Below are 12,753 nucleotides of genomic sequence, written 5' to 3'. Positions count from 1 at the left end.
TTTTCTTCTTGGATCTGTGAGTTTATAGTTTTTATCATATTTAGAAATATTTTGTCTATTTCTACAGATTTTTTTTGTTTCTTCCCTCCTTTGGGGATTTCAGTCATACATATTAGGGAACTTCAGGTAACTCCCACACCTCACTTCATTTTTTCTGGTTGTTTCTATTGCTGTATCTTCAAATTCACTAATCTTCTAATTTATTTTTCCCTGAAAGTTTGTGATTAATCAAACGTGTTCTTCATCTCAGACACTGTAGTTTTCATCTCCAGAAGTTCAGTTGGGGTGGGGCACCTGGGTGGCTCAGTCAGTTGAGGGTCCGACTTCGGCTCAGGTCATGATCTCGCAGCTTGTGAGTTCGAGCCCCGTGTTGGGCTCTGTGCTGACAGCTCAGAGCCTGGAGCCTGCTTCAGATTCTGTGTCTCTGTCCCTTCCCCACTCATGCCCTGTCTGTCTGTCTCTCTCAAAAATAAATAAACATTAAAAAGTTTAAAACTAAATAAATAAAAGTTCAGTTTGGGTTACTTTGTACCTTCCACATCTCTACTTGACTTTTCCTCTTCGTTTTTGAACATGTGGAATATATATATATATATATATATATATATATATATATATATATATGTGTGTGTGTGTGTGTGTGTGTGTATGTGTGTGTGTATGTGTGTGTATATATATATATATATAATGGGTGTTCTGGTTAGTTGAAGACTATACAGAAAGTCTTTTATATTCTGTTGTTATATATATAACTGTTTTTTCCCTGCTACTTCTAATAGCTGTGTTGACTATGAGTCAGCTTCAATTAATTGACTTTTCTCTTCATTATGGGTGTGTTTTCTTGCCTCTGAATGCCAGGTAGTTTTTTTATTGGATCCCAGACATTTCCTTCATTAGATGCTGGATATTTCTGTATTCCTCTAAGTATTCTTAAGCTTTGTTTTGGTATGCAGTTATTTATCAGTCGTTTGATCTCGTAACTTCTAAGACTAGATTGGCAATGCCAGAGCGGCATTTATTCGAGGGCTAATTTTCCCCGCTACTTGGCAAGACTCTTCTGAGCACTCCACCCAAAGCTTGTGAATTACGAGGCTTTCCATTCTCCCTGGTTGTTTCCACCAGGCATTACTCTTGGCCCCGTGGGAGCTCAGTTTACTGTCCCTACCAATTCTTTCAGGTGGTTCTTTTCTCTCCTATTCAGACACCTGGCTCCTCTACCCATGCGCCGGAAACATCACAGGCGTACCCTAGCAGGTGAGGAAAGATGACGGCCATGGGTTTTTACAAGACTTCCACGGCCCCCAGTGCTGACAGTGCAGGACCCCACTCTGCTACATGTTATTCACCTTAAAACAGACCCCATGTGCCACATTAAATGCCTTTATTTAACTATAATATTTGAAAGCCTTTTTTATAATATGTACAGGTTTGTACAGAAACATGATGCCCACATGCAGGCTGGAGCCAGAAAGTTGCAATATTTTTGTGAATGATGAACAGTTTTGATTTTGCGGGGGTTTTGTCTGCTTTTAGTCAATTTTCAAGTCTCAAACATTTCTGTAGCCCCTAGAAAAATCTCACAGGCCCTGGGCACTGTGCCTACAGAACTCCTGGTTAGTAGCTGTGGGCTTAGAGAGAAAGGAGCAAATGAGACAGCAAGGGTTAGAAGTGCTTAACGGCATCTGGTCGGAGGTGAAAGAAACGAAGGAGAGCAGACGTGGCTCGCCACCCAGCTGGCCTGGGCACAGCCATTTGCGGAGATGGAAGAAGCAGGAGAACGTAGCGGGTAGGCTGGCTTCTAGTTGGCACTGAGACGGACGCTCTCTTAGCAGAAGGAGAAGGGCAACAAGAATACCTAAGTCCTCTCCCTGCACCATAGTGCACACACGTCATCTTGGGCCAGCCTGGAAGATGCGACTTGTCAATACCCGTTTCTGCTGCTCTCCTTACTAATATGAAAAGCATATATCCATACTGACATGATATCCATACTAATAGGAAGGGCCCTGTGGTAAATAAGGAAAGTGCCCGTCTCTAGAATAAACAGTCCCCATGGGCCTATTTTTGTGCTAGAAGGGATGACGTGCTGTCTTCTGGTAACTTGCCCTGTTTCTCAAAGTACCTTCGCTTGCTTCCTTTATCAGCTTTTCAGAGTTTCATAGAAGTTTCCAGGGCCGGCTTCTGTGATGTCAGCCCCCGGAGGAAGTCAAGTCCGTAAGATGAGGCTCTCCAGCTTTGTACGAAAGGTGCTGCTGGAGGTGCCGTCCCCAACAGAGCAGGACTGGCCTCAGGACGATGAAAAGGATTTTGCCTTCAAAGATTCAGAACAGGAGCTGGAATCCCTGCCTCAGCCTTACCGAATGATCAACAAGATGGTGAACCTTCTGTTTGACCAGGCTTGGGAAGTGATCATGAAGAGGGATGCGCTGAGGGAAGTGGAGCACAGCCGGGTCCAGCCCACCATCTACCTTCCGCTTGTAGAAAGCAAGGTACGGAACCGCCGACCAGGAGTCCCTGTTTCCCAGCTGAGTACTAATAAATGAAAACGCCTGATCCGGGGAAGGAATTCCTCCAAGGATCCTTCATTCAATAAGACGGGGGCATTTCTGAAAGATTATAAGCATGCTGTCGTTGATTAAAATGGGTCTCGTAATTGCTCCGGGGAAATGGATATTCTGGTTAGTTGAAGACTATACAGAAAGTCTTTTATATTCTGTTGTTATTTAAAAATACTTCTGAATATATTAATCACCCTTTTGCTTGATGGTTGAGAATCTGCCAGTGCCTCAGCTATAGCTCTTTCTGCAGTGTTCTACATGAAAAAAGTACAGGGAATGGGACCACTTGTCCACTCCTCAGAGGGCTCGTGGTCAGGGTTAGTGTTGTGAATGTGTACTTGTTTTCTCTGGCTCCTTTCCCCTAAAAGTAGAATGCTATGACTGTCTTGATGCTTGGCAAGATATTTAGATGAGCACTATTTGGGGTGATGCTATATCCAGGAAGGACCCACATGCCTCTCTGAAAAGTCAGCTCATATTCTTGCAGATGGGGGCAGCTGAAAAGCATTCCTTTCTTCTTTGTTTTTGTTTTCCCAGCTCAACAAAATGCCAAATTGTATGGCTGTTTCCCAAGACTATGTGTTCATTGGAGGAGCCAAAGGGTTCTCCATCTATAATCTGTACGATGCTAAACGACTGTATATTTGGGAGAAACTTAAGGTTGATGTCACTTCCATCTGGGCCGCAGATTTGGGAAGTGAAATACTTATTGCTCCTGTGGATGAAACGGGTACTCGTTCTTTTTATTTATTTTTTAGCCTAATTTATAAGTGTCTATAGACCGTTCAACTAAATCTCCCTTCCAGGTATGGGTGAGGCCAGACATGGAGAATTCTCCCTGACCACGTAGCATTGACTAACGTCTACAGAACAGGATGGTGTGCCAAGCACTATTCTAACGTTACACATAGGTTGGCCCATTTAACCCTCACAGCAGCCCTAGGAAGTAAGTACAGTTTATTATCCCTGTTTTTCAGAAGAGGCATCTGAGGCACTGAAGTTAAATAACTCACTTGAGGTAACATAGAAGGTAAGGGGTACAGGCAGGATTTGAACCAGCCAACGTGGACCCAGAGTCCCCACCCTTTGGGTACTCAGAAATCTTGCTGCTCATAGAAACCAGGGATTGGTTCTTTTCCCTCAGCTTGAGGATGAATCAGGCCTTCATGAGGACTACTGTATATGGAACCATAGAGAGACTTGGAGGGCCCTGTTTCTACAGGAGAGTGAGTGACCTGACCAGATTGGCATTTTAGGAAGGACACCATGGTAGCAGTCTGAAAAGTCAAAATGAGAGGCAGAGATGTGGTCTTGCAGTAGTTTGCTGGTCCAGGGTTGCAATTCTCTACTATTCCCAAATAAACCCATCTTTTGCTGCTTAAAAAAAAAGAAAAAGAAAAAAAGGGCAGGGAGGGAAACCAAGAAGAAGTGTTGCATTCATCGAAGAGAGAAACTATGAAGTTCCGAACCAAGGCACAGGCTGGTAAAATGAAAAGAAAAATGGTGCTGTGTTCATGTAAGATGTTATCACGGGGGAAGTGACGTGAGCGATATATGGGAACTCAACTATTTTCGCAACTTTTCTACAAGCCTAAAATTAGTTCAAAATAAAAAGTTTAAAAAACAAAAAGGTAAACATAATGGCAAAACTCGGCCAGCAGTGGAATATGCGTATGGGGTAGGTGAGCAGGGATGTGAGTGGGGAGGTGAGAAAAATGGTCCTCCTCTCTGCCTTAGATAATGGGGTGGATGATGATGCCATTCCTTGACAGCAGTCATAGGGGAATAAGGCCTCAGCGGTCTGAGCTGACCACGCGCAGCCCTGGGGCAGCAGGAAGGGGAATGTTGATACTCAGGAGGAGTGGGGCCTAAAGATGGGATCGCATCTATCACGCTGCATGTTTACTTGCTTTCACGTCCGTGTGACCCTCAGTGCAGTGCACTTGAGGGAAGAGAGTGTCTTGGCTGTCCCTGGGACATTTGTGGTCATGGAGCAGATATCCCTCAGATGTTTAGTGGGTCGAGTTAGACCTGCTTACAGGGTGGGCCCTTTGCCTTTGCCCTTCTGGATTATGGGTATTGGGGCAAGTTATGAGTGTTTTCCAGAGGCTTCCAGGACAAGAGGATGGGCCAGCGTCGGTAGGGAGGATCCAGGAGGGAGAACAGCCTGAACATGTCATGACAGGGGTGGAGGAAAGCAGGGAGACTGAGATCAGCAGGGGCTGTGGAGGGGCCAGGAGGAGGCCTAAGGACCCATGAGCGCACGATGAGAATTCAGAAAGTCAGATATAAAATTCCGGTTCTTCTCTGACTCAATGGTCTGTCACTGATTTTTCCATTTCAGGTATCGCTAGACTGTTTTATTTTTGTAAGGATGGTCTTTTCCTAATCAAAGCCATCAATGAAGTGGTAAGTTCCTGTTCTCTTACCTGTGGCTGGGCTAAGAGCTGTAGCAGATGAAGTTTACTTTTAATATGGAGGTGACGACAGCTGTCCTAGAGTAGAAAGATAGCGACTCTCTGGACAGAGCACCTCCTCTAAGAGATCCGATTAAAAGATGCCCCGCCATCCAAGGGCACATGCTGAATGCCTTGGATTCACTTACCATGTTGTCCAGAGAAGACGCTTACTAAGGAACTCCAGTCCAGATTGAGCACCAGACCGACACATTCAACAACTACTTACAAGTCCCTGAATTTTCCAGGCTGCTTCACATCCTGTTCCCTCTGCTGGGAGTATTCTCCTTGCCTCCCTGCCTACCATGTGCGCCCGTTAAATCTCCCTCCTTCCTTACATTTCCCTCAAGACCAGCTCAAATATATCCTCTGAGATACTTTCCCTCTTATGCCCCAAGGACCCGGTCTCTCCCTCCTCTGTCTACCCCCATACGGCACGACTTTCTGTCACAGTGTTTTCTCCACCCTCCATCCTATTTGTTTGTATGACCGCTTCTTCTCTTGGACCGCTTCTTGAGGGCGGGGGACACTATTCACCCATGCCTCCCCTGCTCCTAGCACACTACCTGTATTCAGTGGGTTCTCAGAAAGTATTTTGTGACTCAATGAACCCACCGTAAAATTTTTAATTGCCTTATAAAAAATACCATTGTCTTATAAAGAATACCATTGATGGGCATCAAAGGAAGTCAGTGGGGAAGAGAAAGTATTTTCAACAAATGATGCTGGAATGCTAGAATAGTACGTGGGAGGGATGGGGCACCTGGGTGGCTCAATCGGTTGAGCGTCCGACTTTGGTTCAGGTCATGATCTCATGGTTTGTGAGTTCAAGCCCCACATCAGGCTTGCTGCTGTCAGCACAGAGCTCGCTTTTGATCCTCTGTCCCTGCCTCTTTCTCTCTGCCCCTTCCCCACTCATGCTCTCTCTCAAAAATAAAAATAAACATCAAAAAAAAAAGTGGGAGGGAAAATGAACCTCAGCCTTACTTTATACCATATATAAGAATTAATTCGAGGTGTGCCTGGGTGGTTCAGTTGGTTGAGCGTCTGACTTCAACTCTGGTCATGATCTTGTGGTTCATGGGTTCAAGCCCCGCGTCGGGCTCGGCACTGACAGCTAGAGCCTGGAGCCCGCTTCTGATTCTCTGTCTCCTTCTCTCGCTCTCTGCCCCTCCCCCACTTGTGCACCCGTGCTCGCTCTCTCTCTCTCTCTCTCTCTCTCTCACAAAATAAATAAATAAACATTTTAAAAAGAATTAATTTGAGGTGGATTATAGGTCTAAATATAAAGGGTTCTTGAAGAAAACACAAGAAAATATATTTGCTACAATATTTCTTAGGACATGAAGAGCACTGAATATAAAAGAAAAAATTGGTATTGGACTTCATCAAAGTTAAAAACTTCTTATTCTCACAACAAACACAAAAATTGAAGTGGGTCATATGTCTATATGTAAAATCTAAAATCATAAAACCTCTAGAAGAAAACGTAAGAGAAAGTCTCGTGACCTGGGGTTAGGCCAAAAGGTTTTAGCTACAACATCAAAAGCACAACATACAGGAAAAAACTGACAAATTGGACTTCATCTAAATTTAAAACTTCTGTAGATGACACTGGTAAAAGAATAAAAAGACAAGCAATAGACTGGGAGAAAATAATTGTAAATCACAGACCCGAGAAATGACTTGAATCCCGAACACGTGATGAACTCTCAAAACACAAACTCGAAAATGAAGGATTAAAAACACCCAGCTTTTAAAATGGGCAAAGGATTTGAAAAGAAAAGACAGCTGACCAAAGAAGCTATTTGGAAAGACAGTAAGATGCTCCACATCCTTAGTCATTGGTGAAATGCAAGTCAAGATCATGATGACCTACCACTGTGCATGTATTAGCCTGGCTAAAATTAAAAAGACCGACCATACCAAGTGCTGACAGGGACACAGACACAGAACAGCTGGAACTCTCGTGCACTGCTGGCGGTCGAGTATAACGGTACAATCGTTGTGGTAGGTTTTATTTTTTTAACTAATTAATTAATTAATTTAATCTCTACACCCAGCACTGGGCTGAAACTCACAACCCCGAGATCAAGGGTTGCTCACTGTACTGCCGGAGCCATTCAGGCGTCCCTTTGGCAGTTTTTTTTGAAAAGTTAAACGTACGCCTACCATACAATCCAGGCATTCCACGCCTTGATATTTACACAGGAGAAATAAGAGCATATCTCCATACAGATACGTGCACATGACTGTTTGTAAGCAGCTCTACGCGTAAGAGCCAAAACCCAGAAACGCCCAAAAGTCCATCAGCACGTGAGTGGATAAGCCAACTGCGGTATGCCCACACGATGGAATGAACTACTAATATTCAGGCACATGACGATGTGGATGCATCTTAAAATAATTACGCCGAGTGAAAGAAATCAGAAACAAAAAGTACATACTGAATGATTCCATTTATATAAAATGCTAGAAAATGCAAACTAAGGTAGTGACGGAGAGCATCAGTTTTTGCCTGGGGTGCGGTGGGAGGAAGGTGGAAGGAATGATTACCAAGGGCAGGATGAAACTTTTGGGGGTGATGGATATATTCACGGTCTTGTGATGGTTTTAAGGGATATACATATGTTGAAATGTCAAATTGTACACTTTCAACGTGTAGTTCGGGGGGTGTCTGGGTGGCTCAGTCGGTTAAGCCTCATGATCTCACAGCCCCGCGTCGGTCTCTGTGTTGACGGCTCAGAGCCTGGAGCCCGCTGCGGACTCTGTGTCTCCCTCTCTCTCTGCCCCTCCACCTCTTGCTCTTTCTCTCTCACTCAAAAATAAATAAACATGAAACGTGTAGTTAGTATATGTTATTATATTTCTAATAAAGCTGTTTGAAAAGAATTAAAACTCCTCATCAAAAGATGTTATTAGAGTTCACTCTGTAGCAGGAACTAACTGGAGCCCTGAGAGCCTTGAGCAGCCCCCCTCCCCCACCACTGCCGGCACCAGCCCAGTGACCCTCACACCCCAGGAGGAGCCACCGCTGTCACAGCTGGCCCCGGACAGCATGAGCACAATCCCGAGCAGTGAGGCGGAGGCCCCTGCCCACACCACCTGCCGTGTTGCAGGGAGCACTGGCACCTGCTGGCGGGGACAAGGAGGTCATGGCAACGATGGTTAGGGAACAGTCAGATGGTTCCACATGGAGAACAGACAGGGTTTCATCAGCAGGAAAGACACCAAGGAGGATGTATTTGGACGGCAGATTGCCATAGAGAGTAACCCCAGGAAGGGTCCTTTCGGTGTAGGAGATGGCGAGACGGTGAAGTTTGGTACTGTTGGAGAAGAAAGTGTGTGAGGCAGCAGGTGTTAAGGCCCTGGTGGAATTCAGCACAAGACAGTACATCTGTAGGGGAACACAGCCACTGTGAATGCTGTCCCCGTCTACGGCTGGACCTCCATGCAATCACCAGCAGGATCCCACCTAGTGAGAGTGGGGGAAGGAATGAGGGGTCAGAAGGTGCCCCTGAAGGTCAGGCCCCGCAGCATTGGGCCCGGTGCAGGCAACAGTCCCTACCTGTGTACAGGCAGAGACCCGCCATACCACACCGACCCTCCTGCGCAGGAAGAATGGATGGAGGGGGTTGACAAGCAGGGCGCAGAACCAGGTACACCAGTGAGAGAATCTGTATTGGGGGAAAATCAAGATGAGAGCCAAGGTCAGCAGCCACCTCAACCCCGCAACTTCTGTTACTAATGCAAACGCCCAGAAAACCTAAGCCATAAGATGGCAGAGGGACAAAAGCAGCCAAGAATTCAGGCGAGACTTCCTGGTTCCCAAGGCGGAGCAGGGCGGGGCTGAGTAAATGCAGGCTTACCTACTCTTCCACCGCCCGCTTCAGTCCTCTGACAAGACGTGATCAGGAAAAATAAACCACCTGGATTACACCAAGATAAGAGGTGCACGGTGAAGGAATGCTTCAACAAAATGACAAGGCAGCCTAGGGAATGGGAGAAGGTATCTGCAAACGATACACCTGACAAAGAGTTTGGATCCAAAATAAACAACGGACTGATACAACTCAACACCCAAAACCGAATAATCCAATGACAAACTGGGCAGAAGACACGAACAGACATTTCCCTAAAGAAGACATCTAGACGGTCAATTGACACAGGCAGAGATGCTCAACATGACTCATCATCAGGGAAATGCAAATCGAAACCACAATGAGATATTGCCTCGTACCTCTCAGAATGGCTAGACTCAAAAAGACAGTAATAACAAGTATTGGCGAGGACGTGGAAAAAAAGGAACCCTCGTGCACTGTCGGTGGGAATGCAAACTGGTGCAGCCACTCTGGAAAACAGTATGGAGGTTCCTCAGAAAATTTAAAATAGAACTACCCTATGACCCAGCAATTGCACTAGTGGGGATTTAACCAAAGAAAATGAAAACACTAATTCAAAAAGATATATGTACCTCTCTGTGTTTCCTGCAGCGTTATTTACAGTAGACAAATTATGGAAGCAACCCAAGTGTCCATCGACTGATGAATGGATACAGAAGATGAGGTATATATATACACACAATGGAATATTACTCAGCCATAAAAAGAGAATGAAATCTTGTCATTTGCAACAACATGGATGGAACTAGAGAGTATTATGCAAAGTGAACTAAGTTAGAGAAGGACAAATACCATATGATTTTGCTCATATGTGGATTTTAAGAAACAAAAACAAACAAAAAAGAGAAACAAACAGACTCTTAAATACAGAAAACTGATTGGTGGTTGCTGGAGGGGAGGGAATGGGGGGACGGGGGAAATAGAAATGATTATGAAATCCCAGCAGTTAAGGGGCAAACGAAAGATCGGAGCTGAAGACCTTGTTTTTCTACTGTTGACCAGACAACTGGAACTAGTGTCACTATTTATGCCAGCATCTGTTTTTTTTTAATGTTTATTTATTTAAAAAAGAATTTAAATGTTTATTGAGAGAGAGAGAGAGAGAGAGAGAGCGTGAATAGGGGAGGAACAGAGAGAGAGGGAGACACAGAATCAGAAGCAGGCTCCAGGCTCTGAGCTGTCAGCACAGAGCCCAATGCAGGGCTCAAACTCACAAATCCAGAGATCATGACCTGAGCCGAAGTCGGACGCTTAACCAGCTGAGCCACCCAGACACCCCTGTTTGTTTATTTATTTTGAGACAGAGTGCAGAAGCAGGAGGGGGACAGAGAGAGGGGGGAAGGGGGAAATCCCTAGCAGGTTCTGCACTGTCAGGGCAGAGCCCCATGTGGGGCTCAATCTCACCAAATGCAAGATCATGACCTAAGCAGAAATCAAGAGTTAGATGCTCAACCGACTGAGCCACCCAGGTACCCCTGATTTTTATTTTTACCTGAAGATGTCTCTTTTTGGTAATACCAAATGGGTTTTTCAAAAAGCCTTTTTTTTTTTCAATATACTTTTTTAATGGTTTTAAAATTGTTTCGTATCTAGCCAAGTTGAGATTTTTAAGCACCTCATTTTTAATTTGCAATAAAACATTACAACTTGATTTTTTTTCAAAAAGTCAACAAAATGCAAGCACCTGTTAATAAAGTTATTTTTTTTTTTTTTTAATGTTTATTCATTTTTGAGAGAGAGAGAGAAGGCAGGGGCAGAGAGAGAGGGAGGCACAGAATCTGAAGCAGGCTCCAGGCTCCAGGCTCCAAGCTGTCAGCACAGAGCCTGAATAAAGGCCTTAAAAATAATAATACTTATCTTTGGGGCGCCTGAGTGGCTCAGTCAGTTAAGCATCCAACTTCAGCTCAGATCACGATCTCACGGTTCGTGAGTTCGAGCCCCACATCGGGCTCTCTGCTGTCAGCACAGAGCCCACTTTGGATCCTCTGTCCCCTCTCTGCCCCTCCCCTGCTCATCCTCTCTCTCTCAAAATAAATAAACTTAAAATATTACTACTACTACTAATTATCTTTGTTATTATAAAGATACAATTAAGAAAATTAAAAAGCAAGTCATAGACAACCATAAACATGGAGTCTCTCACCTGGCCTGAAATTCGAGTAGATTTCATACTAGGGTTACAGTCAGTCTCTACTTGCTATGGACTAAATGTTTGTGTCCCCACAAAATCTGGGTTGAAATCCTAATCCCCATTGTGATGATAGTGGGAGGTGGGACCTTTGGGAGGTGTTTAGGTCATGAAGACAGAGCCTTCATCAAGGACAAGGGCAAGGGATTAGTGCCCTTATATGAGGCCTAGGAGAGCTCCCTCAACCCTTCTGCCATGTAAGGACACACTGGGAAGGTGGCAGGCAGGAAATCTGTGAACCAGGAAATGGGCCCTTAGCAGGCACTGCATCGGCCAGGTTCTTGAAGTCCTTGGAAATCTTAGATTTCCAGCCTCCAGGACTGTGAGAGATAAAGGTTCATCGTTTGTGAGCCATCCAGTCTATGGTATTTTGTTATAGCAGCCGGAACAGACAGAGGCACTGCTAAGGTCCAGATGGAGCCTTTCTTCAAGTGGCTGACCAGAGTTTTCAGTAGAACTTTCTTCATCTCATTTTGAATAACTGAGTGCTGGCGCAGGTCTTTAGAGTTTGCAGATATGACCAGGAGAACAGATAGTATGCAATCACCACAACCATCTGGAGTATTTAAAAAACCAGGAAATAAGTCCAAAAACGTTCAGGCAGAAAATCGAGTTCTGCTTCTTTACATACGATCTTGCCCAACTCCTGTACAAAAATGGGAAGTATGAAGCATTTCGAGACATCTTTTTTGTGTCACGAGCTTTAAAAGGACTCATGTTTCCTGGTGTGAACCCCAAGAGACCCCGAAACACACTCCCGTCTGTCCTCAGGCTGAGCTCCCTCTTTCCGCCCCTCTCTTCTTCCCAGGACGATATCAGCAAGCAAACCACCTGTCTGAAGACGGAGATCTCCCATGGAGGCGACTTCGCAGCCTTCCTCCTACAAGGCAAGATTAACCAAAGGTGGTTGAGAAGGTTCAGATGTGTAGTCTCTTGCAGACGACCACCTTTTTTCCAAACGTTTTATTTAGAAATAATTTACAGAAACGTTGCAAAGATTTACAGAAGAGCTACAAAGATAGGTACAGAGTTCCCCTGCACCCTTCGCCCAGCTTCCCCAATACCGACATTTAATGTGACCATTTGTCAAAATTAAGCAATGACATTGGTACAATACTATTAACTAAAGTTTTTTTTCCCCCCCAGATTTCGCCAGTTTTTCCACTAATAGTTCTGTTCCAAGGCTCAGTTCAGGATGTCATATTATATTTACTCATCGTGTCTTCTTAGTCTACTCCCATCTATGACAATTTCTTGGTCTTTGTTTTTCTTGACCTTGACGCTTTTTTGAAGAATACCGATTAGATACTTTGCACTATGTCTCTCAATTTCAATTTGCCTGATATTTTTCTCAGGATTCAACTGGGGTTAAGGATTTGGGGGAAATGCCACAGGGGTGAAGTGCTCTCATCACTGTATATCAGGGTGTATGTGCTAGCGACATCACCTGCCTAACAGGTGTCTGCCAGATTCCTCCATTGATAAAACACTTCCCTTCCCATACTCTGTTAGAAGCAAGTCACTATGCCTGGACCACACTCTGGGGCAGAGGATTTAAGCCTCTCTACCTCTTTGAGGTAGGAGGATCAAAGAATTTGGAGGCATATATTGAAACCGCCACAGTAATGATAAACACGAGGCAACGCACG

The 12,753-nt window shown here is 44.7% G+C and overlaps 1 protein-coding gene across 1 annotated transcript in view; it reads left to right on the top strand.

Moving 5' to 3' along the window:
• Positions 1-12,753, top strand: part of WDR93 (WD repeat domain 93) — a 46,998-nt gene that overhangs the window by 2,985 nt on the left and 31,260 nt on the right. Inside the window, 4 exon segments of the mRNA XM_053888674.1 lie at positions 2,145-2,489; positions 3,096-3,288; positions 4,903-4,967; positions 11,913-11,991. Coding sequence (XP_053744649.1) covers positions 2,187-2,489; positions 3,096-3,288; positions 4,903-4,967; positions 11,913-11,991 — 640 coding nt within the window. The 5' untranslated portion in view covers positions 2,145-2,186.

This window comes from Panthera pardus, unplaced genomic scaffold (genome assembly GCF_024362965.1).
Source record: "Panthera pardus isolate Hobbes unplaced genomic scaffold, ASM2436296v1 HiC_scaffold_23, whole genome shotgun sequence".
NCBI lineage: Eukaryota > Metazoa > Chordata > Mammalia > Carnivora > Felidae > Panthera > Panthera pardus.
The sequence above is the reverse complement of the archived record's forward strand: the minus strand, read 5'-3'. Positions and strand labels throughout refer to the sequence as shown.